This window comes from Diaporthe amygdali (assembly GCF_026229845.1).
Source record: "Diaporthe amygdali strain CAA958 chromosome Unknown NODE_17_length_903054_cov_64_435670, whole genome shotgun sequence".
Lineage (NCBI taxonomy): Eukaryota > Fungi > Ascomycota > Sordariomycetes > Diaporthales > Diaporthaceae > Diaporthe > Diaporthe amygdali.
In genome coordinates this window covers 386,153-409,785 of record NW_026517037.1, presented here as the reverse complement: position 1 = coordinate 409,785, position 23,633 = coordinate 386,153, and the positions used below count along the sequence as shown (strand labels likewise).

The 23,633-nt window shown below is 54.4% G+C and overlaps 10 protein-coding genes across 10 annotated transcripts; 4 read left to right on the top strand and 6 right to left on the bottom strand.

Annotated features, from left to right (window-relative positions):
• Nucleotides 1-1,001: 1,001 nt before the first annotated feature.
• J7T55_005071 (uncharacterized protein) lies at nucleotides 1,002-1,565 on the top strand (the record flags this gene model as incomplete). The annotated part of the gene is made up of 3 exons (XM_053144433.1): nucleotides 1,002-1,131; nucleotides 1,259-1,461; nucleotides 1,539-1,565. 3 exons carry the CDS (start codon nucleotides 1,002-1,004, stop codon nucleotides 1,563-1,565), a joined length of 360 nt encoding a protein of 119 aa, XP_052992795.1.
• A 1,349-nt stretch (nucleotides 1,566-2,914) lies between these two features.
• Nucleotides 2,915-3,282, bottom strand: J7T55_005070 (uncharacterized protein; the record flags this gene model as incomplete). Its single annotated transcript, XM_053144432.1, has 3 exons — nucleotides 2,915-2,953; nucleotides 3,011-3,189; nucleotides 3,255-3,282. 3 exons carry the CDS (start codon nucleotides 3,280-3,282, stop codon nucleotides 2,915-2,917), a joined length of 246 nt encoding a protein of 81 aa, XP_052992794.1.
• Nucleotides 3,283-6,394: 3,112 nt separating this feature from the next.
• J7T55_005069 (40S ribosomal protein S28) lies at nucleotides 6,395-6,785 on the top strand (the record flags this gene model as incomplete). The annotated part of the gene is made up of 3 exons (XM_053144431.1): nucleotides 6,395-6,455; nucleotides 6,544-6,627; nucleotides 6,724-6,785. The coding sequence occupies 3 exons, from the start codon at nucleotides 6,395-6,397 to the stop codon at nucleotides 6,783-6,785; spliced, it is 207 nt and encodes a 68-aa protein (XP_052992793.1).
• Nucleotides 6,786-8,002: 1,217 nt separating this feature from the next.
• J7T55_005068 (uncharacterized protein) lies at nucleotides 8,003-8,994 on the bottom strand (the record flags this gene model as incomplete). Its single annotated transcript, XM_053144430.1, has 3 exons — nucleotides 8,003-8,279; nucleotides 8,344-8,798; nucleotides 8,920-8,994. The coding sequence occupies 3 exons, from the start codon at nucleotides 8,992-8,994 to the stop codon at nucleotides 8,003-8,005; spliced, it is 807 nt and encodes a 268-aa protein (XP_052992792.1).
• Nucleotides 8,995-9,332: 338 nt separating this feature from the next.
• On the bottom strand, nucleotides 9,333-10,638 carry J7T55_005067 (uncharacterized protein; the record flags this gene model as incomplete). Its single annotated transcript, XM_053144429.1, has 3 exons — nucleotides 9,333-9,877; nucleotides 9,931-10,417; nucleotides 10,474-10,638. The coding sequence occupies 3 exons, from the start codon at nucleotides 10,636-10,638 to the stop codon at nucleotides 9,333-9,335; spliced, it is 1,197 nt and encodes a 398-aa protein (XP_052992791.1).
• Nucleotides 10,639-11,070: 432 nt separating this feature from the next.
• Nucleotides 11,071-12,976, bottom strand: J7T55_005066 (uncharacterized protein; the record flags this gene model as incomplete). The annotated part of the gene is made up of 2 exons (XM_053144428.1): nucleotides 11,071-11,161; nucleotides 11,229-12,976. The coding sequence occupies 2 exons, from the start codon at nucleotides 12,974-12,976 to the stop codon at nucleotides 11,071-11,073; spliced, it is 1,839 nt and encodes a 612-aa protein (XP_052992790.1).
• A 662-nt stretch (nucleotides 12,977-13,638) lies between these two features.
• On the bottom strand, nucleotides 13,639-14,101 carry J7T55_005065 (uncharacterized protein; the record flags this gene model as incomplete). Its single annotated transcript, XM_053144427.1, has 2 exons — nucleotides 13,639-13,719; nucleotides 13,805-14,101. 2 exons carry the CDS (start codon nucleotides 14,099-14,101, stop codon nucleotides 13,639-13,641), a joined length of 378 nt encoding a protein of 125 aa, XP_052992789.1.
• A 622-nt stretch (nucleotides 14,102-14,723) lies between these two features.
• On the top strand, nucleotides 14,724-16,332 carry J7T55_005064 (ldehyde dehydrogenase; the record flags this gene model as incomplete). The annotated part of the gene is made up of 3 exons (XM_053144426.1): nucleotides 14,724-15,128; nucleotides 15,196-15,701; nucleotides 15,765-16,332. 3 exons carry the CDS (start codon nucleotides 14,724-14,726, stop codon nucleotides 16,330-16,332), a joined length of 1,479 nt encoding a protein of 492 aa, XP_052992788.1.
• Nucleotides 16,333-17,346: 1,014 nt separating this feature from the next.
• On the top strand, nucleotides 17,347-18,402 carry J7T55_005063 (romatic ring-opening dioxygenase family protein; the record flags this gene model as incomplete). The annotated part of the gene is made up of 2 exons (XM_053144425.1): nucleotides 17,347-17,505; nucleotides 17,584-18,402. 2 exons carry the CDS (start codon nucleotides 17,347-17,349, stop codon nucleotides 18,400-18,402), a joined length of 978 nt encoding a protein of 325 aa, XP_052992787.1.
• Nucleotides 18,403-18,683: 281 nt separating this feature from the next.
• Nucleotides 18,684-22,258, bottom strand: J7T55_005062 (mediator of rna polymerase ii transcription subunit 5; the record flags this gene model as incomplete). The annotated part of the gene is made up of 6 exons (XM_053144423.1): nucleotides 18,684-19,765; nucleotides 19,816-20,353; nucleotides 20,432-20,953; nucleotides 21,014-21,076; nucleotides 21,150-21,409; nucleotides 21,520-22,258. The coding sequence occupies 6 exons, from the start codon at nucleotides 22,256-22,258 to the stop codon at nucleotides 18,684-18,686; spliced, it is 3,204 nt and encodes a 1,067-aa protein (XP_052992786.1).
• Nucleotides 22,259-23,633: the final 1,375 nt, after the last annotated feature.

Here is a 23,633-nt window from a genome sequence, read left to right as displayed (position 1 = left end):
GATTAACCTGCAGAGCATGGCCCCTCAGAGGCAATGGAAAGGTAAGAGCTCTCGTCATACGCCTGCTCTTAGGGTTTTGAGCCGTGGTGTTGAGCAAATGGGATCTGCAATACCCGGATCGGCGGCTCGCACGGGCAGTCCTTGCAAAGGTTGGGATGAACACGCGCAAGTCTCCGCTAGATTCGAGCTATGATTCCAGGTACGCGGGTCGGTCGTTCCTGGGACTGAGCAATGGCTCGACCAGGCACGCAGACTCCACAGGCCATGGAGATGAGATGGGCCGACTAGGGTTCTGTAATCGCCGGTGCATGATGTCGATGGACAGGGACTGCCTGACTTGCCCTTCCCTGTGCATCCCTTTCCACTCAAGGGTACAGTGGCCGCCAACAACGGGTGACCGAACTCTAGGGCCTGAGGTCGGACAGTCAGACGGCATTCGGGGTCGCTGGAGGATTCGTGCCATCTCCTATTGCCTGCAGCTCAGAGCTCAGCCGACGCCATGCCGGTCAATACGCAGGTGCTAGGAGCATGGACATGCAGCTATGTCTCAAGCTATTGAGGAGAAGACAAGCTTTTTGTGGCGGAAACAAGCCTTTCGCTTGCCGTTATAGCCGTTTCCTAGCCGCTAGTCAGGGCACATGCGCACCCGTGCATGCTCGCTACCCAATCGGACCGGACCTATAATTGCTGTGGCTTAAATTGGACATGCAGGAACTACGGCGGCTTGAGCACAGCAGTCCTGCTTCCGAGTAAACATTCATCTTATACGAGATCACTTGCTAAATGAGGAAAGGCGATTGTAACAGCCATAGGGGTAGAGCTGTGGAGGTGGAGCATCAAGCAAAAGCTTGTCAGGCGGACATCCGGGATTGAATACTACCCTGGTATTGGAAGACAAATGTATAAAAGTCGAGCCTGCAATCGTCACTGTAATGACCAGAGACGAATGATCTCACGTTCCATATCACCCAGACAAGAGTGTATGATTTCCACGAGCCAAAATGAGATACTTCACGATTTCTCTCGCTTCCATTGCCATGCTGGGCGGTTTTGACATCGCCAGTGCAATCTGCACCGGCGCAAATCTCGGCATTGGAACCCCAGTAGCCCTAGGAACCGGCAACACACAATGTAAGTAATCTCTAATCCCCTGAGAAGAATCAACTTGCCCAATCGCACCTCGCAGAGAGAACCCTGTTCCTTATTGCTTGCTGCTGCCAATTCCGCCGCACCTGTTCGCACCACTGACAATTCCCAGATAACGTCTACGATGGGAGCTGCAAAACCGTTCAAAGCCTTCAGATCAGCACCAGCATCGGCCCATGTATTTCGGAGTATTTCCTGTGCGCCGTAGGCACGAAGACCATTGAGCTCTATGACGACCCGACAACCGGTATCTCCTATGTCTGTTCAGCTGATACAACCTCTGAGTCCTGCGGAAGCGACGTAATCAGTCTATGTGTAAGTAATGCACTCGAGGAGCCAACAATTACCTCTTTTTGGTTCTGCCCTTACTGACTCATGATTCCTGTGATTAGTGCCATGAAGGATTCATTGATGATTAATTCATTGGTAAGGGAACTTTGGCGTTATTGGGAACATTGAATGAAGTCACTGGGAATTATCTTCTTGTAATATAATGTAATAAATTTTGTTGGCTCTGTAGAAGACCTATTGTTTTTGATGAACATCTTGGCCAGTCCACAGAAATTCGCAGCACAACAGGGTATCTTTGTCTCACGACATTCAAGACATTCGTATGTCACATTCTGCGGTGGTCGCTCCTCGAAGCGAGTCTCTCGACTCGTGAATGAAAGAGCTAGCTGAACGTCGTATTTGATACAACAATCCTATGAAACTCCAAGGCTAAAATCTCATCCACAAGTCGAGCTTTCATCTGAGCCACTTCTCGTCTAGGCGGGGCTGTGAATTTCGCGACCCTAATTGCTTGATAGGAAGGCTGTGGTTCAAGTCGCCTCTGTCTCATCATTTTGCCTGCACAAAGCATCAGCCTCGTACATCTCTGTCCAAGTTTGTGCTATCTGCGAAATTCACATTTGGTTCAATGCAAACACCATCCTGGTATTGAGAATAGATAGATCAAGGTGTACATTTGCCTCCGTTCTCTGTTGGACATTGGCATGCTCGACGCGACATTCCGTGATATCTTGATTACGCAGAAAACATGCTATAGTAAAACTCATGTCGCGATGGTACTCAGTACGGGTTGCATTGCCGAGTTACACTAATCGATATCAACTGAGGAGTATTTGAACACAGGCTGCAAATGTTACTCACGAGATGGGCCTAGTCTGTATGCAGCAGGACGGACCCGCTTGGGTGTAGAGACCTGGGTCCAGTTTTATCTGGAGGCTCTATCCTGTTCTCTTACCCCGGGCTTAGTTGCCAAGATGTCGGAAGACTTTGGCGTAAGAAGCTTCATGATTTGCTGTTACATCGTCCTCTCACAAAGCTACATCCCAAAAAGTGATCGGCAGACCATGCAGCACCCAATTCATCACACATTCTTTCCTATGGACGATAGCTAGCCGTTCGACGATATAGAGCGGCTTGACCTCTTCGAACCATCTATACACACAATTAATTGCGATCAGTTCAACTTGGATCTTTGTCTCAATCCTCAATATTGGAAAACATTACCCTCCCTGCCTGACACTTTCCAACGCTACATTGACAGCAATTTATGAATGAGACCGATAGCGCTCCGTGGTGACCCAATGATACAAGATAACAAAACTGATAACATGAAACAACCCAGTGCATATTGGGTAGGGGGCCATTCTTGGTAAAATGGCCTTGCTTTTGGTGATACCCGGCTTCATTGTCAAGCCCTGCCCTGCCTGATTTCCAAACGTCAAAAAAGTTGTAAACAAGGGAATTACTTGCATCCTTCCTAGGCATGATTATTCCCTTGGCCTTGCGCTTGTCCGGACTGGAGATGGTCAGGACCTCATCGTTCAAAAGGCTCCGTCTCGATCAATGGTCTTACTTGTGTGATGCTATTCGTGATCTGTTCTGTTTTACCCAGTTGTTTCAATTTCGCCAGCTCAACCTCAAAAAGTCTCAGTGCTTCCTTGGAGCTGATAGGAGCATCTCTTCGTGCGTCTACCGAGACAAGATGGTCATGGCTAGGCGGATAGCATCTTCGACTCTCATCTGGGACGACCTCTGTCAATGTTTGTCTCAGAAGATAATGGTCTGTGCATCACAGAGAAGAGCCAGAGTAGACTTACCCCGAACACAAGTGTGCTTGGGAGCCATAGTGAAGTAGTTGGTAATTCTGATATCACTCGATGAACTTGTGTCGCCAGTTGAAGATGATGGCATAGTCGTCCGCTTGCGAGCTATTTCGGGCGCTCTCAATCGGGAGACAGTTCCCCGGGAACGCACACTCCGTCTCACACAAAAAGGTGGAAGAGACAGAGTTTACAAATCTCTCCTGCCAAGATCCATCCTTTTTAATTCGAAAGGGGAAAAGGAGGGAAAAATGACAACACTGCAGACCCACAGGGTTCTTTTGTCGGGTTATCAACCAACATCAGTGTGTGCTGGACGTAGATCTTCGTGGAGCTGCTGATTGAGGCAGACAGGAAGACAGTAATGTAGTTGGGGCGCGCACGTCAGATCTTACTGGCCGGGACCAAGAAAACTGTCTGGGCATGCAGTAGGCCCGACCTGCGAGGGTCATAAGACGCGTTCTTCGTTTGCTACGAGGATTGTTACACACCGCATCCATGATGCAAGTTGGTCCTTTTGTACACTACTAGGGTCCCGGTTTAATAATCCACAACTGGTACAGTATTTCAATAATATGCGAGCGGCCGCTCTCGGTTTCGATTGCTGCTCTATTCCCTGCTCTGACCCTTGAGTGATGCATCTACTCCGAGGCGCTTGCGTCTGCCCACCATGGTATCCTACTCTGCAAGCCGCCACCATTTTGCATCGATTTCACAGTTGGAAATGAGGAGTAATTTGTAGAAACCGAACGCAGTGGAGATGCCAAAGCCTACTGTACTGGGCTAGAAAGTTGCGGGAGAAAGTGGGTTCAAGGCCAGGCTAACAGAATCCTTCCCAGCGACCATGTCAGCGGTAGGAACATGAACGGCAATTCCGCAACATCCTCCGGCCCAATTGAAATTCGCGCCGTCGAATGGCTATTGCTAATAGATAAGAGCTTGAAAAAAAAATCCGGCCATCTTCATTTCATTATAATGTCGCCTGGAGCGCTAAATACCTGCCTTCTTGCGGTTTCTCCTAGCTCCTCATCTCCAGGAGTCCGACAATCTTTGCTCATCGGCTCGCTCGTCGAATCCCTCTGCGGACTGGCCGATGCTGGTATCAGGAAAATCGTACTGTGCTGGACTACTCTGTTGGCATAACACAGACGTGTAAGGAGTGGAGTCAGGCCCGTCCGAAAGGTGTGCATGAAGACTTGATGAAGCAATGGGCACCATGAGACGACCCAGAGGGTGACAAAACAGTCTTCATTACAGATTTCTACTAATCTCGGTGGAGGCAAGATAAAATTACAAATCTTTGAGAGTGGGCAAAACTCTGGTGCATGGGTGTTGTCCGCGCATTGCGCACGAGGAAAATCATCTACCCTCTATGTACCACTGATCGCGATTCGTCTACTGTGGGCTCAGTGACAAACAGGAATTCTCTACCGGTGCGAGACTTGGTTTGTAGAAAGACCAAGCTGCGTATCGCTCTTGCCGCTAGTCTCTTCTACAGCTTCATCACACGTTGCCACGACCGCTGTCACATGTGGGCCGTTGGCGTATAGCATGTCGTTCGACGCAGTGTCACGAAATCCATCTTCACCACAACCAAATCAAGAAGCATCTTCGAATAGTACGATAGGCCGGGACTTCTCCTTTTGTCAACGATATATGCGACGAGCACATCATTGCCTTTATAGGTATTTGTGTAGAGCCGATACCTGTATCCGACCAACGAGGGGCTCAGGGCGGCGGCCATTGGCTTTTCCTGAAGTAGAAATGGATGCCACATTTCTAACTCGTCAAGGATAGCCTGCCGCGCCGAAAACATCCTTTGGCAGGCATGGCATGTCAAGAGCCCTTGCAGAGTCCGCTCGCCCTCCTCCGTGTCCGGGGCGGCTTGGATAGCGGAGCGGATTTGGGTCGGGTCATTTCGGATTTGTGTGTCTGACCAATGCTTGAGAACGGGATCAGTCACCCATATTTTGGGTATCTTGATGCCATCGATCTCGAGTCTGTTCTACGCATCAAGGATTTTGTCCTGCTTCATCGCCTCTGGCCTTTCGCGTGAGACTGGTTCAACATTAGCCAGTGCCTTGGCCTCGCGAGAACTTTGCGACTGACCTATTGTATCAAGTCGACGAGGGAAGCGAAAGAAATAATCAGATTTTCTCTAGAGATATATCTGACTTGGAATTTCGATTTGTAGAAAGGTTCTTGAAGTGGTGAAGGTGACAAGGATGAAAACGGACGAAGGGTTAGGTGATGTATAGTGGCCTTACGGTATGGCAAAGGCTTTGACCCAAATCATTACTCAATGGCATGTTCAAATACGCAAATGTCTTCAAAATCCAACGTTTGAGCAAGAGGTAGTCCGAGTATGGACTCAGCTGGTCGTCGTCCAGATGTGCTCCCTAGTGAGGCTGAAAATCCTCTTGCATATCCGTTGTGCTCAGCTGAGTAAAGTGACTCAGGTACGTTTGAGGCACAGCCAGCCGGTTTGGCCCCTCTGTCAGCAGCGCTTGGACTCACCACATTACACATTACGAAGACAGCCTGTCCATATTAGATGCTCAGGTGCAAGTGTAGAAGGTTGACTACCCGAGGTTGCTGGTATGTCTCGAGCTTGCCTGCATTGCCCTTGAAAGAGGTGGGAGCCCAGATCGTAGGAAGTCTTCACTGTGCATAGATACGCTCCATGAACGAAATTGTAAACCGATCGATCGCATCACAATATTCGAAATGGAATATATTGTATTAATAGGTCAGAGGGCTTTGGTAAGAGCAAACACCGGGCAGAAGTGATGCCTAACGAGACAGGTACTTCGATTTCATAAGAAATTTTAGTACGAAATAAAGTCACTCCCCTCTCGAGCCATGCCCCACTTTAAATCCATCGCCAGGACCAGCGACTTGACCAGTGACCATTTGGAAGCAACGCTAAAATTCGGCAGGAGCGAAAACTTTTCGCCGAGGAAGGCACGACCGGAGCGCACCAAAAAAGTTACGCAGTTGCCTCCAACAGCAGCATCGAGCCTCGATATCCACCTTGATCCCCGCGCCCTTCTCGTCAATCAACGCCGTCAACATCCAAGACCTCCGAACTCGACCTCGATTTCTCATCTCAGCACGAGAAATTCCGATCAACCAAAATGGATGCCTCTAAGCAACCCGTTAAGCTGGTGAAGGTTACCCGCGTTCTGGGCCGTACCGGTACGGAAATCCTGCCTCGATCTTGCTGTGGCCTCGCAGACGCAAACGCACTGAACGACGGCTAATCTTTGTCTCTGCTTCACAATAGGCTCTCGTGGTGGTGTCACCCAGGTTCGCGTCGAGTTCATGGACGACCAGACCCGATCGATCATCCGAAACGTCAAGGGACCCGGTACGAACAGCCCTCCTCCGAAGAGCCGATTTTTACACCCAGAGACCATCGGGCAAAAAGATCACGAATGCTGACATTAGTGTGTGCTTCTGACAGTTCGCGAGAACGACATCCTCTGCCTCCTCGAGTCTGAGCGTGAGGCCAGACGTCTCCGATAAACGCAGAGTACCGGAGACGGCTAGGGAAAGGGATCAACATGGCTTGCATGATCTAGTTAGGACAACCAATACCATCGGCAAACGCTATGCTATGGCTGTAGCACAGGGAAGGGTTCTTTTGGGCAGACAGAAAGACCACCTCATTCACGCATAATGAGCGACGCCACCGTTTGAGGGGCCTCGGGGTCTTGTTTCTAGAGAAAAGGGAGTCCCGGATGACTGGAATTGCGCAAAAATCATTTCAAAAAGCACGAATCACACCCACCTTCCCGACCGAACACGTCTGCCGAAATATCGAAGGCTCTTGATGGCTTGCGTGATATGCGATGGACATAGCTGGATCAAGACCATGTGATACTAACTGAAATAGCTGCGACTTTTTTCTTCGACATCCCACCGGTCGGAGTTTGTTTTGGGCTGTGGAGGACGGCGCAGTGGACACGAGGCATGGATCGAGGCACGATCAACTTTCTACGACTTCACGCTGCTGTGCCAAGCGAGACCATCCTCCAGTCTTGTCCCTGTACACTAGAGTCGCTTGCGTATCCCCCATGGATGAGCTGTGGACCGAACGACTCAAGCGATGTCTCACGAAATCGGCCACCGAATTGCAACGGGGAGCGCCAACTCCAACCATGTGGCGGGCACAGACAAATGCGCGTAAGCTCCGTTGGAACGGCTATCGCTTAAGTTGAGATCAGACTGCTATGGGCTTAATACGTAGACTGAGGCCATCTCTGCGACTACTCAGAATGAGCCGCTTATTGCACCTTTGACTCGGAAGAGGCCCCTGGGTGTAACCACCCTAATGAACGCCAAATGCGAGGTGACCACGTAGTGCATCGTATCGCGTTCTTCCCAGCTTCCACATGTAGGCACAGAAGGCTATACACGGTCTGCTACAGGTCTTGCCCATGTTGGCACAGAGGACATCGAGGAGTGATTACACTGCACAAAGTTTACATTGTGTTGTGTTCAAAAAAACGGCTGCGGCACCGCGCAGGCACATCCGATGCTTTTATGCTATACCGTACATGCCCCTAGTAATAATGCCTGGTCTGCCTCAGACCATTTCTCCCCCGTTACCCATCTCCTACAGTCCCAGCCAACAGCGCCACAGTGTCTGTGTTCGAGACCAGTCACGTGTCAGCTTTGATTTGACTTTCCATCCCCAGACGACTCTCACGTCTGGTTTTCTTGGCCCTGGCTAGCGAGCCCTACTCAGTAGCCTTCTTGGACTTGGTGCGCTTGGTCGCAGGGCGGCTGACGTGGTGCTGGGGGATCCAGGTCTCGTCGTAGCCCTTGTCAGCGCCAGTAGTGATGCCGGGAGACTCGGGGCCAGACAAGGGCTCCGCAATCTCGGCAGGCTTCTTGCCCTTCTTGGTGGGGCGGGGTGCGCGCTTGGCCTGGGGGAAGAGGGACTCGATCCAGGTCTTGTAGACGAAGTAGAGGGTTCCGCCGAAGATACCGGTCAGGAAGATGTACAGGAAGATGCTGTTGTGTTTCAATTAGTCAAACGGCTTCATCTACAGGTGGTGGGAAATTGTTTGTGACGTACATCTGAGGGTCGAAGATGCTGGTGGGAGGCTCGACAATGCTAGCCAGACCACTGTGAGCCTCGACCTGGAAGACTTGACCCTTGGGGTTTCCGACGACGGCCAGAAGGCTGACAACAACATCTTGCGGCTGCATGTCCAGAACGAAGGAGAAGGGCAGAGACTGGGACTCGCCAGCCGGGATCTCGACGTTGTACTGGACAGCAGACAGGTTGCGGAGGACGCCAGCCATTGGGGGCGCATCTTCAGGCAGCGGCTGTGTGGTTGACAGCGTTCCACCGATGAAGGCAAGCTGGATTGGCTCATCCTCCTGGTTTACGACCTCGACGACCGCCTTAGTCGGGTGCCCATTGACAAGCTTGACACCAAGACTCGAGTCGGGGAAGTGCGTGGTGATATCGATCTTCAGGTCGGGGACATCAGGAGAGGCATCCGGGGTGGCCTTTGCATCCTCTGGCTACACGAGAATCAATGTTAGAATCGTAGAGCTTGTGGAATATAGGACACGTGCCAGGGCGGTTTTGCGCAGCGCAGGGAGCTCGGCCAGGGTGCCGGGGCGACTGGAAGACTTGACTTACGTTCACCTCGGCGGCGAAGACGGCCGCAGCGCGAAGAGCCAGAAGAGCAAGGGTCGAGAGCTTGAGAAGAGCCATGACGAAGGTCGAGCCGTGGGACAGTGACGGGTGGGAAAGAGGGGGTGCACAAGGGCGAATGCTTTGCTCCTCTCTGTGTTGGTGGTGTTGGAGCTGTCGGGGAAAGTTCAGAGGAGGAGCTGTCCCAATTGAACGAAGATGTGGCCTTCCAATGCACAAACGCGCCACCTGCCGGGGGCAACCCAGCCTCTCGCTTCAATTGGTATTCCAACATTAGTGGAGCTGCTGCCGAGCTGCGGACCCACATAAGCAATAGGACTTGCTGTGTAGAATATCTGGTCTACTTCTTTTTTTACATTTTCTCTCACACTTGACTATCTAATACACAACGTTCAATTTCAACCCTCGAATGGTGTGGCAGGCGTGATAACGCCAGTGACATCCCCAAAGCCCACACCATCGCCGCAAAAGCCCGTCAGCCTGGCCTCGTCGCCATCCTGCAGCCATACCAAGTCTTGGCCGTCGCTGAGCTTGACGCTCTTCTTGCCGCCCATTGTCGTCTCCAACAGACAGCCATGCTCATGATCCTCAAGGCCTGACACCGTCCCCGTCGCCAGCAGGTCTCCAGTGTTGACGTTACACCCATTGATGGTCTGCTGCGCCACGAGATCACGGAATGTCCAGTACATCCAGCTCAGCTGCGCCTTGCATACCGTAGTCGATACCCCCTTTCTAATGACATCCACGGCGAGGGAAATGTCATAGCTCGACTTCTCTTTAGGATCCTTGAGAAAAGCAGCTGGAGCAGTCTCCTTCGGCGGTGGTGGCGCTTCGAACGGCTCCAGTGCTTCGAGGGTGACGACCCATGGCGAAATGCTTGTGTGGAAGCTCTTGGAATTATTGGGCCCCAATGGCATCATCTCCAGCTTCTGAACATCCCTTGCTGTGATGCATGTTAGCCGCTGAGCATCAGGATCAGATCCCGCAAGGACTCACCACTCCAATCATTCAGCAAGACCAGGCCGAAGATGTGGTCATCGGCATCCTTGACGGCCACCCTCTCCCCGAACTTGGACGGCTTGCCTATTATTGCCGCCATTTCCAGCTCAAAGTCTACACCCTGAGATGGCCCAAAGGTGACGCCCTCGCCGCTCTCATTCTGATATACTCCGTATGGCCTGACCACTGGGGTGCCTGAAACCCTCACTGAACAAGCCCTCCCGCCATATCCGATAGGGTAATGCACCGACGCAGGGGGCAGTATTCTCCGACCTGTCGAAGCTTCGCCTGCATTCAAGAGGTGCTGCTTGGAGCAAGAGAAATCGGTAAAGCCTCTCACCTCGATGGGCAAGTGCAATTGAACCTGATCCACTGGCACGCCGTGCTTCGCTACGGTCTTCTCATCGGTGAGCAGCTTCTGCAGGCTTGACCGTAGCTCTCGCAGCTTGTCCTTGGGGATGCTTGCCAGAGCATTCAAAGTTGTCTGTCAGGTTAGCACTCACTCTGCACGACTTGTCAGCTATGACTGCTGCTTCTCACCTGCGCCAATGCCTGTTTGATCTCTTCGGAGACCTGGATGGGCAGGTCGTTAAGGAAGAACACATGATCGTGAATTCGTGTGACGACCGCTTTTTCCGGATGGCTGCTGCTGGTCGCAATCCCGTACGGGATGTTCTTGATTGAGAAGTGGTTGGAGAAACTCATCGTGAACTCTTTCTTGCGTCAACGATGTCTACAGTCTTGTGCGGCAGTTTGAAGAGAGCGTCACGGCCAATCCAGGACAATTATTTTCTTGATATGTATTACTATGGCTGTCTAGTTTGTATAGCTCGCAGTTCTCTCTACTTGCGGGCTCTTGAGCAACCAACCATCTGGGGTACCCCACCCCCACCGGGACATACACCTAGTCCACACAATCCACACCAACCGCTCCGCAGCAGCCGTTCCGAATTGCAGCGCGGGGGACTTGACACTCAACGCTACGTTACTCAGACTGACAATTTTCATGGCGGACACCATTCATGACCAACGAAGATCACACAATTTCCGTGTCATTCTTCCTGGATAAGATGCTACTGTTGGAAAATCCGCTCGCGCAAATCGAGCGCAACTCTGTGTTCAATCTCACATTCTAATCTATTTGGAAGGAATTACTGGGAAAGTCACGTAATTCTCAAGACCGTCCCCGAAGTGGATATGGTTGTTTCCAGCGAATTTCGACGCAGGGCTGTGATGGGTTAGCTACTTGCGAGAACCTAGAAGCCGGGGGGGGGGGGGGGCGATCCAGGACTTACCGATCAACCTGTGAATTGTGCTGGAAGACGGCTGCTCCCTGAGTGTCACCGCTGGAAACCTCGAACACGAGCTTGCCCCCCTTGTCTACAATTACGTTGGTGGGCCAGATCTCGACGTCGACGGGGTACACCTCGCCAGCCTTGACAGGCTGCACATCGGTCGATAGGTACTCGCGGTGAGGCAGCCAGGACTTGTGCTTCGGGTTCTCGTCGTGGACCTTGCGCAGGCTGACCCGGAGCCATCCCTTGACAAGTGGGACTCCGTCGCCGGCTGTGCCTGTGTAGAAGACCTCTTGCCCCGAGGCGTCAATGTGTCGGATTGTGACAAAGATGTCGATGTCTGTCTCATTTCCAGCGTTCTCTGGTGTCACCGAAACGTTCAAGTGAGCGACAGGGTGACCAGTGATTTCGGTCTCCTGCTCGAATGGTGGGGTGGTGAACTGGATGAGCTCGGGCTTGTCCAGCGTGCCCAAGGCCTTGTACGACAGCTGCTTCTTCTCCGAGGCGGGCTTGCAAGTCGTCAAGCCTTGGTCAGGGGTAAGGTAGTAGTTGACATACTGTGTGCTGGGCAGCGGCCATGCGGTCTCCTCTCTCTTAGGGTACGCTTTCTCCTTCTCGGCGTCGTTGAAGCCAACGTTGCCCTTGCGCAGAGTCACTGTGACGGGGGCGACCTTGCCTGGAACACTCCAGCCCACCCGGTCGTCGCCCTTAAGGAAGGCGTCCAGGAACCCCTTCTGGAGCTCGACCTCCTCTTTGTAGTAGAATGGGAGGTCGTGGCGGCCAGTGATAAAACGCAGGTACTTGAACTTTGACCCGGCGTGCAGATACCCTTGCACATTACCACGCAAATGCAACAGGATCCCGCCCCAGTTTGCGACACTCAGCACAGGTACTTCGATATCCTCCAGCTTGTACTCCTTGCTCGCATAGTAGTCATCATCGCGGAACGAGTTCGCCTCGTTATCCTTGGTCTGATCACGCCTGTTGGCGACTAGCACGTCCTCGGGCAGGTCGCCCTCGATGGTGTCCTCCTGACCTCTCGCGCCGGGGCCGTCAGGCGGGAACGTCAGCTTGGACCGGCCAGCCAGCCCATACTGGTTGACCAAGACCTGCCTGTTCCACCAGAAGCCGATGAAGCGGTTGCTCAGGATGCCGCCGTGGCGGCAGCGGTCGCGGTAGTAGTCGGACATGCCCTCCCAGGGGATGATGGCAGCCAGGCCCTTGGGGCGGCGCGCGGCGACGCGCCACTGCGAGCCAGCATAGTAGGAGATGCCCAGCAGGCCGACCTTGCCGCTCGACCAGGGCTGCTCGGCGGCCCACTCGACAACGTCGAAGAAGCACTCGCTCGTGCCGCGGCTCATAGTGTCGAGCAAGCCTGGCGACTGGCCCAGCCCCCTCTCGTCGGCGCGGACGATGGCGTAGCCATGGCGCGTCCAGTACACGGGGTCGGGCGTCTCCCAGGACGAATACTTGGAGCGGTGCTCTGAGTTAACTTCGCTGAAGGAGCCCTTGAAGAATGTCTCGTAGGGGATATCCTTGCCGTAGGGCCCGTAGGTCACCAGTACGGGGTATTTCTCGCCGGAGTTGGTCTTGTGCGAGAGCGGGAGGTAAACGTTGGCGCGAATGGGCAGACTTGAGGCCTTGAGTGGGATTGACACATTCTTGTGAAATATGATGTTGTTCTCTGGATCCTCATGAACCGAGGAGATATCCCGGATGGGAGGCGTCTTTACTTCGGGCGCGGCCATGTTGCTCTCGTGTTGGGTTTGGAAAGACAATGGATGAATGGTATGACAATGGGGTAAAATCGAACGAGGTCTTCCACAACCGAAACTGAATAATTTAGACAAAAGCAAGCTGAAGAGCGAGAGAACAACAATTTCCCGTGCTACTGACGTGCTTGTTCATGCTCTCAAGAAAGCTCTCATGGAGCTCCGTAGACTGGTCTGAGGGACCGGCAGCATGCGTGGGCGCCCGGGTAGGTGGGGGCGGGGAACATGCTTCACATGGCTACTGGGTTCCATGTTACTGTACTGCTGTGCACTGTAGAACCCAGAACACGAAGTACGACGTATTGTCTTACTTGAAATCCGCCTTCAGCGTGGGTCTGCCAAATTTGGATCACGATGTTGAAGTAATGGCGACGGTTGGCTAAGCTTGTCGCGGCTTACACGCAGGCTACATGTCTATTGTCTTATGTGCGACTTATTTGAGAAATGCTCAGAAGAATCGTCAAATTCACGTTAAATATTTTGAATGTGCCCTGCTGTCCGAGATTGTCTACAAAAAGAAAAGAAAACGATGTTGCATGATCTATTGCACAATGTTCCAGTCTTCATGGCGTCGAAATATTACAGCCCGGACTGTGCTCCATTCTCTATTCTCATCGATCTTGAAACCTCGCCTGCCTTCAGATCTCACCCCCGACTTTGTAGTGAAAGATCTTGTCATTTATCCTACCACCAGTCTGAGTCCAGAGCCACCTGACATTCTGCCCCGGAAGGATAGAGTCAGTCAGTCAATTCGCATCGCTTCCAAGATGAGCGGGAGGTTAGGCTGCCAGAGTCATTACTTACAGCATTGATGAAGACGCCGGTGAACATGGTGGTCACAAAGACATCGCCCACTGGATTTCCTCCCAATGGTCGCTGGGTCAGGTCCATTTCTCTGTTGATAGGCCTGTAGGGAGGCACGCCGCGATGCTGTGTGTCCCAGCCGGGAGGGTTTGACGCCGTGGATGTACGCTGCGGTGGCTGGTTGTCTGTGTTTGGCGGTGCCACCGTCTCGTCGCCGGTGAGGTGGATATCGTAGTCCTGTAGGACCTGGCGCGACACGGCCGTGGTGATGGGGTTGTCCACGGTTGTGGCAGACATTCTGGCTGCTCGTTGAGACGGCTCGTCAACTGGTATCGGCTTCGCGATGGACTGAACTCGGGTGTGCTGTTTGGTGATGCGACGTCTGGTCTTCGGTGAGATGCCTCAGTCGTCCGAGGCGAAATAAGTGTCGGGTTGTATGAGCTCCAAACTCGGCCGTCCCGAATTCCCGTCCACCCCCAAAGGTTCGCTCAATAAACTTAACAGGAGTCAGGGGGGTGAATGATCTACCTCCAAGTCCACCCTTGACACACCCTCGCTCCCCCACATTCCGCCCCGCGCCACCGCTCCTCGGACTCCTCCTGGTGTTACCCAGTCCCACCGGTTACACCGTGGAGCTGCGGACGCGAAAGCAGCATTGGAATTGGGGCCGGCCGGACTCGAAGAAGGTTTAGTTGCCAGTGGATGAAATTAGAACCGCAGCTTGCGCCACGGGAGTTTACAATTTCGAGGTTCTGACTGAAAGGGACAAGACTGAATCTGTCAAGATATTCGAGATCATTCCTTTGCACGTGGATGAAGCTGGACGAACAACTACACATCTCCAACTCATTTTAGTGCTGTTTCCACGGACAAACTCATACGGATTCTACCTCGGAGTTCCAATAGCACTACCGCCGCTATGGCCTCAGACACAGCAGCCATTGATCGTCTACAGGCGTCCGTCGTGGACGGGCGCACAGAAAACGGGCGGTACCGACAGGACCAGCTCCAGCGCCTCCACAGGACCCTCCGCGAGGAAGCCAGCCAGATAATCGCAGCCCTGGTGGCCGACTCCAAGTTCTCCAGCTCCGAGGTGGACGCCGAGTACTATCTGGGCATGGAGGCTGTGAGGCACTTCTACGACAGCCTGGACTTTGAAAAGGACCTGAAGGAGGAGTACAGTGTAACGCGCGGCGAGGACAACCTGGGGAGGAGGATCGGTGCTGGCCTGGTGGTCATAAGGCCAACGACTCACACTCGCTTCTACTCGATCGTGACTCCGCTGGCAGCTGCTATCGCGGCTGGGAATTGTGTTATACTCGAGGTGAGCCCCGGGCCTCCCTTCCGAGGAACAGAATTTAGAAGCCACATGCTAACACTACGCGTCTCAGCTCTCAGAGACCTTGTCGCAAGTCGACTCGGTACTGCGCCAAGCCCTCACCAAAGCGCTGGATATAAACACATTCTACGTTAGCAAGACCACCACAGACCAGTCCATCCTGGACGATGCGATCCTGGTCGACCAGACGAGCAATGCGCCTCCGAGCACACTGACATCCCAGCTCCTATCCTCGTCGCAAACCCGCTGCGTGGCTATTGTCGACCGGAGCGCAAATATCGACGAGGCTGCAAGAGCCATCACAGCCGCGAGATTCAATTTTGGTGGCTCATCACCATATGCGCCGGACCTGGTGTTGGTCAACGAGTTCGTGAAGAAGGAATTCTTCGAGGCATGCTCCCGGTATGCGACACTGTCGTTCGCCAAGGACAGCAGCGTCAGGAAAGTAGGCGGGGACCGTAGTGAACATGTTCAAAAGGCGATCAAGGACGCCGAGGACAAGAAGCAGGTGTCGAGCTTTGGGTCCAACGATTTCAAGCTGGTCGATGTCCTGGACAAGTGAGTGAACCCCGGCTGATTGAAGCTTGAAGACTATCCTTTGCTAATCCCCTTGTTAACTAGGTCCTCTCCCATCATGGACCTCAAGATCACAGGCCGCTATCTACCAATTGCAACATGCTCGAGCCTGACAGACGCCATCTATAACCGGGACTTTGAGAACCCACTCCTGGCAGGTTACTTCTTCGCCGAGCCGGGCTCAGCCAAATATCTGGCGCACTTCCTGCCCTGCCACGTCTCGCTCATCAACCAGATCCCGACGCACCTTCTCGTGGGGCCAGCAGCGCCCACGGCACACGCGCCCGACTTCCAACACCGGTACAGCCGCGACATGTTCTCGGTGGCCCGGCCGCAGTTCGTGCAGAAGCCGCCAGCGGCGCTGCGGAAGGCCGACGAGCTGCTGTCGGGCGGGCCTAACAAGGGCGGCGTCACGGCGTCGGCGCTGCGGGAGGCGGCAACGCAGCCGCTGGCGCCGGTCAAGCAGTCAAGCAATAAGGCTATTGGGTTCTTCGAACAGGGCATTCTGACAGGCGCGGCCTTATACCTGTCGATTATCCTGCCGGCGGTGGGCTACTCGACTTACTTCTTGGGGAGGAAAGGCGTGGAATATGCACTCAAATTCAGACGCTGAAAGGGCCCGTCGAACCGGTTTTGTTTCATATCCAAATTGAGTCATCAGACCACACATGTAAATCATTTCATTTGTTATCAGTGAGTGATAGAGAGCATATACAAGTAATACCTCCGGCTGTCTTATTTCTTGACTTTGTTGCTTCTTAGTTTCGAGAGCGGTCCCGCTGCCCCAGCCCTGAATTCTCAACCTCCTTCAATGCTGGTCCAGGGCAGTCAAACCACAAGTTTCTGTTTACTTCCGGAATCAGTTTTGTGTCCGGCCCAACATTGAACCTAAATCAATTGACTTCGTCCCGAAGGTCTAGGTCGGAACAGGCTCCACTCGGGACACACTCGGGAGTCGGGATGGCTGCAAGTGGCCGTGGGAAAAGGGAGGGGCGTCCCAAGGGTCCCTTGAGGTCCCACCTGTACCGCGGCCAAAAGTGGGACTGGGGATCTGCTGGGGAATGGAGCATGTGGTGGGGGAAAGGAGAGATGGGGGCGTCGGGGACCGGAACGGTGGGGGTGGGGAAGCAAGCTATCGGTTCCAGACACGTTCTAATGTCTCTCTATGTCTCACATCACACGCTTGCACCCTGGATGTGCCAACGGGAATACGGTCCCCCAAGACGCTCCGAATCAATTGGGTGTGCAAATCAAGTGTTCCACAACAGTGCATGCGGCTTGTCCATCGAGTGAGTTCTCTCGGCTCGAAGGCGGCCCCACCTCGCCTGCGACTCGCCTGCAAGACCTCGAGCTCTCAATATCATCGCCACCGAAAACAACGTGCTTCTGGTAGCATCAATCCGGCTTTATTTGTTGTAAACACATATCCTCAACCGCTGTAGCAAGGAAATAGCTATCCTTTCGTACTAGTGCTCCTTGTCTAGCAACATCTTCAACACCCTCTCCTGTGGTGAGCACATCCGGCTACTGCAGTCAACAGCCACCAGCAGCAAGTCAACAACAAAAATTGATACCTTGGGGTATTTTCACATCTCCTTGTCTGCCTACCAAGGCAAAGCAGCATAAAATGGCGGTTGGAAAGAGCAAGCAGGGCAAGATGGCCCCAGTCCACTTCTTCTCCCATGGCTCGACCATGATGCTGGGGGAGGAGCACGAGTCGGCCAACTACTGGGAGAAGATGGGCGACCTGGCCCTGGCAAACGGCCTCGAGCATGTGGTCATGATGGTGAGACCAAGACACCACGAATCTTGTCTTCTCATATTCTCCAGCACAGGATAGCTAACCAACACACCCAACACCCAGGGCGCACACTGGGCCACGACATACGAGGGCATCTACGTCTCAGCCAACCCGAACCCGGGCAAGTCGCCCGTCGCATACGTCCACCCGTCCAAGTACGAGAACTACAAGCTCAACGCAGACCTGCCCATGGTGCCCGTGATCCAGCAGCACCTCGCCGCCGCGGGCATCCCGTCGCGGCCCGACCCGGCCTTCGACTGGATCCACGACACGTACCTGGTGCTGATCCGCATGTTCCCGCGCGGCTGCCCGCCCACCACCATCGTCTCGGCCCAGCACAAGTACGACCCGCACTTCCACATGGCCGTGGGCGCCGCCCTCCGGCCCCTGCGCGACTGGGACGCCCACAAGACCCTCTTCATCGGCTCCGGCGGCGCCGTGCACAACCTCTACCGCAACGTCTGGGCCCCCATGCTGCGCTACCGCGACAACTTTGCCCAGCCCACCCCGCCCGCCGCCTGGGCCATGGACTTCCGCCAGGAGGTCATCGACGCCTTCGTCGCCGGCAACAGCGCCGAGACCCACGTCGACGACGCCGCCTACGGCGCCCTGCTGCGGAGCGGCAAGGGCACCGTCGGCAAGGGCAGCCGCGGCGTCGGCGGCCCCCGCCTGAGGAGGAAGCTGACCGCCCTCATGAAGCACCCCATGTACCGCGAGGCCCACGCCACCGACGACCATTACCTGGCCTGCCTGTGGGTCGCCGGCCTGTGCGGCGGCAAGGGCGACGAGAACATGAGGGGCGAGCTGGGCGCCGAGGACTGGGAGCTGACCAACATGTGTAACTCGCAGTTCACGCTTGGGAGCTGGGACGGGGATGACTGAGCCAACTCGATGGCGGGCCCCGACGCAACGCTGGGTCGGGTGCCCTTGACGATGAATCATTTTTGATATCCAATTGTGTAGCCTGTAGCAATTAGCCCGATATACCAAGTAATACTTTTTCCCCCATTTTTCAAAAAGAACAAGGCCCATGCCAGTCCCGGGTCCGCATGCAAGAGACAAAGGGGTATAAGCCGCCCGTATACACGATTCAACAAAAACTTGACCATAGCACCATAAGAACCCAGTATCCAAAAACAAAAGCACCTCCCGAGGCTGGTTGTTCAAGTCAAATCCATGCTATCCCATCCATCCAACGGCCCAAGCGCACTGAACATGTCATCACCGCCAGTCAGGTCCAGCCCGCCTGTCGAATCTGCCCCAGAGCCACCGAGGTTCAAGTCTCCACCGCCGGCTCCGAGGTCCAGCGACAGGCCCGCCGCTGCCCCAGCGTCAAGCGCCATCGGGTCGTCCATCCCGAGCTGGCTTGCTGCCGCGGTGACGGCAGCGGCGTCGTCGACAAGCGCGTTGGCCATGGCGGCTGCCCCGGCGTCGTGCGGGAGCGCATCCATGGCCGCCGTTGGCGCCATCTGCGCCTCGGCCTTCTGGTACAGCCGGACCACCGTCTCCGCCATGACCAGGTCTTTCTTCTGGATCTTCTTCCATTCTTCGGCCTCCCACTTGAGCGCCTCGCGCAGCGACAGGCGACGCTGCTGCGGTGTGGGCGGCACCTGGCCCGCCTCGTCCAGGATGGACGCCGGCTGGGCGTCGTTGGCGACTTGGAACGCGTCCGGCGCGCACACCAGCGCGATGGCGACATCGTAAGCTATGCTGCCGTTGCCCGTCTCGGTCAGTTGCTTGAGCTCCTCGAGGATGGCGCGGAGCAGCCTCCGGGCGCCCATCAACTTGAGCCCGACCAGAATCTGGCGGTGTGCGTATGCTGTCGGCATGACACCTGGGTTCAGAGACCACATCGTGAGGTTCTGGAATGTATTTTTAATGCTTGCTGTGAGACCACCGCTGCCACTGCTCGTCCACTGCTCGAGCTCCTTGTCGCCCGCGGCACCCGTGCGCCTGGACAGCTCGATGTTGCTTTTGAGAACCTGCAAGAGAGGCTCGACGTCTTGGCTTTTGGGGTTCTGCCTCTGATACGTTCGCAGTCCACTCTCCAGGGGTTTCGCAACAATGTTTCTCACCGTGTTGAGCATATCGGAAGACTCTGGCGACATCTTCTGGCTTGGTTTGATAATAAGCTGCAGGATCTTGATCGTGGCCCTATTTTCTTCCGGCCGGTCGGTCCATAGGCAATTCGAAAGATACATGATGCCCGTCACAAGGGACGGCCCCAGGAAAGGCTCCACAAGATCTATACAATGTCAGGGTAGTTACAAACTGTACACGGACGAAGAAACTCACATTCGATGCCAGTCTTGAGACTCTCCTCTGTCAGATAGCCAGTGCTAAAAGCCAGAACAATATTATGGAACAGAGTTGGTATCAAGAGATAAAGATCTTGTGGTGGACAGGCTGAGAGCAACTCGTCGGCTAGACCTCCTCCGTCTGTATCAAAGAGACCATGGATCCAACCATTGAGCTGGTTCTTCTCCTGCTCATTGAGCTCGTCCAGCGGACGGCTGAGCTGTCCTTTAGCGAGAAGCTTTGCGACGAACGAGTCTGCCGACCGGATTCCAAGGTCGGACGCGGACAGGTTGTAGCGGTAGACAAATGCCAGTAGAAGTAGCAAAATAGAGCCGAATTCCTCATAGACCGGTTGATACTCGCCTTGGTCATCCTCGTACCTCCAGTTATCCAGCAGGTCACAGAGAGGGCTGAGAATAGTCGTCGGCTTGTCAAATAGCAAGAGAACGTCGAGGTTCAGGGGTTTCCCCACCAGTTTCGAACACAGCGTCTTCAGCGACATTGTCTCTTTATTTGAACAAAGTCTTCCAAGCATCTGGCAAAGCGTCGAATCAAGTCAGTACAATAGCACGACTCCAAGAGGGCAGTCAACGGAACTGGGACAGGAGCTCACCTCCGTCAAGGCCTGGCAGCAAGCGCCGACGTTGCCGTCCATATTCTCAAGCTCCGTGATAAGCTTCTGTACGCGCTCCTGGGCTGGGTCGGCGAGACACTCTTGCACGAGGGTGTCCTTGTGGTAACGCCCACCCGCCGGCAGGGTCTGGTACGTGTAGTCGCCAATGAGCTTATCAATGCTCGTCTCCGGGACAAGGCCGTGCAGACAACACGCCGTGACAAAGTCTGACCGGACCGATTCCGTGAAGGGGTTACTGCTAAGGTTGTTTTCGAAGAGAGATGTCAGTGTTGGGAATGTGTTGGTGTCTACCCGGCTCAGTGCATTGGTAATACACAACTCCGAGTTGAATGGGTACATTGGCGCCGACGCTGCGAAGGAAGCCAGAATGAGCGGCACTTTGTTGATCAGGTATGACCTTATCAGATTCGCCGTCTTCTGGCCCTCGTTCTTGAAGATAGCATTGGCGAGCACGTCGAAGGACGCGAGGATGAGATCAATTGCGGTTAGTTGAATGTCTCCCTGCAGCTCAGTCAGTCGCCTCTGCCATACGAAAATTGGATTGAATCCACAAATGCTTACCTGATATCTGTTATGCAAATAACTATAGAATGACGCATCGTCGATCAAAGGCCTTCCCACAAGCTGCATAACAACGTAACGGTCAGCCAGTTGCCTACATTGCTTAAGGCCGTCTTTCGGCATGAGATTGGCCTACCGCGGCATTAAGATAGATATAGAGCCCTGCGCGAGACTTATCAACGTGCAGGTCCGGTATTGCGAGACTCTGCAGGCCCAGGGTCTCGTCGAGAAGCTCGTCCATTTCGGCGTTGGCGGCTTCCTTCTTCTTATCGATCGGCTCAAAACCAGCCAGCGTCTCGGTGCGAAAAAGCTCTAACCGCTCCGCTATCTGGGAAGCATTCTGCATGATAGACGGGATAAAGCTGGCAAGGCTCTGCGAGAGGGCCTTGCGGGCACCTGGTGAGCAAACATCAGTCATGCTCGCCCGAAAACACTTTCCAGTGGGCCAAACAGGCAGAAAAACAACAATCACAATTACTACACTCAAAAGTGGCCACACAACTCACCTTTCGCGAACGGCTTGCCCAGTGCCTGCAGCAAGACCGGGTTCTCACAAACACCCAAGAGTAGCATCACAAACGCTGCCCTTGAGTTGTCCATGTCGTCTCTCTTCTGCTGCGAGGCTTTGTTGCCAGCGCCACCCATGATGACATCCTCGTCATCGGCCTGGAAAGCCGCACTCGCGGCCGTGAACAACGTCATCCACCTGGCCATGACGGCGCTAACGTCCAGTGCATCACGGCTGTTCTTGATGGCCAGCCCCTGGGCCACGGCCTTGGTGAGGCGGTAGAAGATGACTTCCTCGGACGAGAAGCTGCTCTGCCAGCGTATCACCTCCTTCTTTTGCCCCGCCTCGGCCAGCTTGTCGCCACCACCGTCCGCCTCGCCGTCGCCCTGCTTCCGTTGTGGATCTGCGCCCAATAGTACGTGACACGTCGAGTACCGATACAGCGCGGCGAGGATAGCTGGCGTGTCGACCAGGCCGAGGTCCAGCAGCGTCTGCATGTAGTGGGGCACGCGCGGGTCGAGGGTGTACTTGTTCCACGAGGTCGGGCGCAGGACGAGGTCGGCGACGGCTGCAGGGCCCAGGGGGTGGCGAGCGTGCAGCAAGGGCGCGTACTCGGTAAACTTGTCAAAATCGAGGCGCTGGAGCAGGCAGCGTTGCAGGAAGCGGTCCCATTCCCTGTGCGAGGTGGCCACCTGCTCGTGCTGGGAGGCGGCATTGGAGCCGCCGGAGTCGCCCATGCTGGGTGGCTGTCTGTCTTTCTGATCACGCTGACGTGGAGAAAACAAGGCGACTTGTGGTGCGAACTCTAATAGCGTGGGGTATGCGGTGAGGCTTCATGCCAGGAGAAGGGCGGCGGCGGCGGCGGCGGCTGGGAGTGGGAGAACGGGAAGACACAGGATCGCGTCGGGAGGGCGAGGAGGGGCGCTCAGTTGGCGTTCGTTGTGCGCAAAGCATGCATCGCTAGTCAGACGGTTCGACGAAACTGAATTGAAAGCTATAGTAGAATGGATTGGGGAGGACGGTGAGTGTGCAACCTCTGTCGCACGCGGGTTCCCGCGTGTTGAAGATGCTTCCCGTGTGACGGCAGAAAGCTTGGAGTTGAAGCTGTGGAGCTTGGAGGTTGAAAATGGAAGCTCTGCTTGGTGAGGTCGTTGGTTGTGCCTGCCGCAGTCATCGGGGCTGGGGTTGCAGCACAGCAACTCGAGTGCTATACCTGGCTCGAGCCTGGGTACTATAGGCGGTACGTATTTACATGTCCTGACATATAGCCCAGTACCTGGGTACTCAGATCTCTGGCTACCGAGCCAACGTCCACTCGGCACGATCCGAAAGATTCTAGCGCTTGCTGCCAGGCAATCCCAGCCGCTCAGCGAAGGAGCTCCCGACCTTGGGGAACCTACCAACCACAGTACCTGAGTACCTAAGACGAGAGGTGGGTGCGGGTGTGGGTGTGGGCGGGGAGGGTTGCGAACGGCAGTGGAGCAGCGGTCAGCGACGTAGCGGTTGCTCCCAAAGGGGCTGATCATTCATCAATGCAACTTCGACTGCATCACACCTCGATGCAGCTTTGTTTCACTTGCACGCCTGCTTTTTTTCTTCTCTATATTCTTTTTTCATCTTCATTATCATCATCGTCATCATCGTCATCACCGAAAACCGCATCGGAGATCTTTGTTTCGCGGTCAGCTCGCGGGCGCCGGCACAAGCAACGCCATCAGCACGAGATGCAAGGCGAGCCTCATTTCCAAGTGGCGTCCAGGTGATCTGCGGTACAGCTTGTTTGTCCCATGCCACGCTTCTCAAACAACGGCCAGCTTGATCTACAGTACATATCGCCAGCCTATACACAACAGGCAGGCGGCTGACAGGCGGCTGACACACGAGCTATAACCTGCCTATGTCTACCTCCTTGGCCTCACCGTCGCAGCAGTGACAAGATCGGAACACAAAAGACAGCAAGCAGCCCGCATCTGTAGAGCCTCTGGCGAGCGTCTTGCGGCTAGCTGCGCCGGCGGCTGAGTGCTATTCCAAGGTTCGCTGCAAGAAAGCCAACCTTACTTAATTGAGGGCACAACAACCCTCCATATTAGACATTAGATACCGTTTGACAGC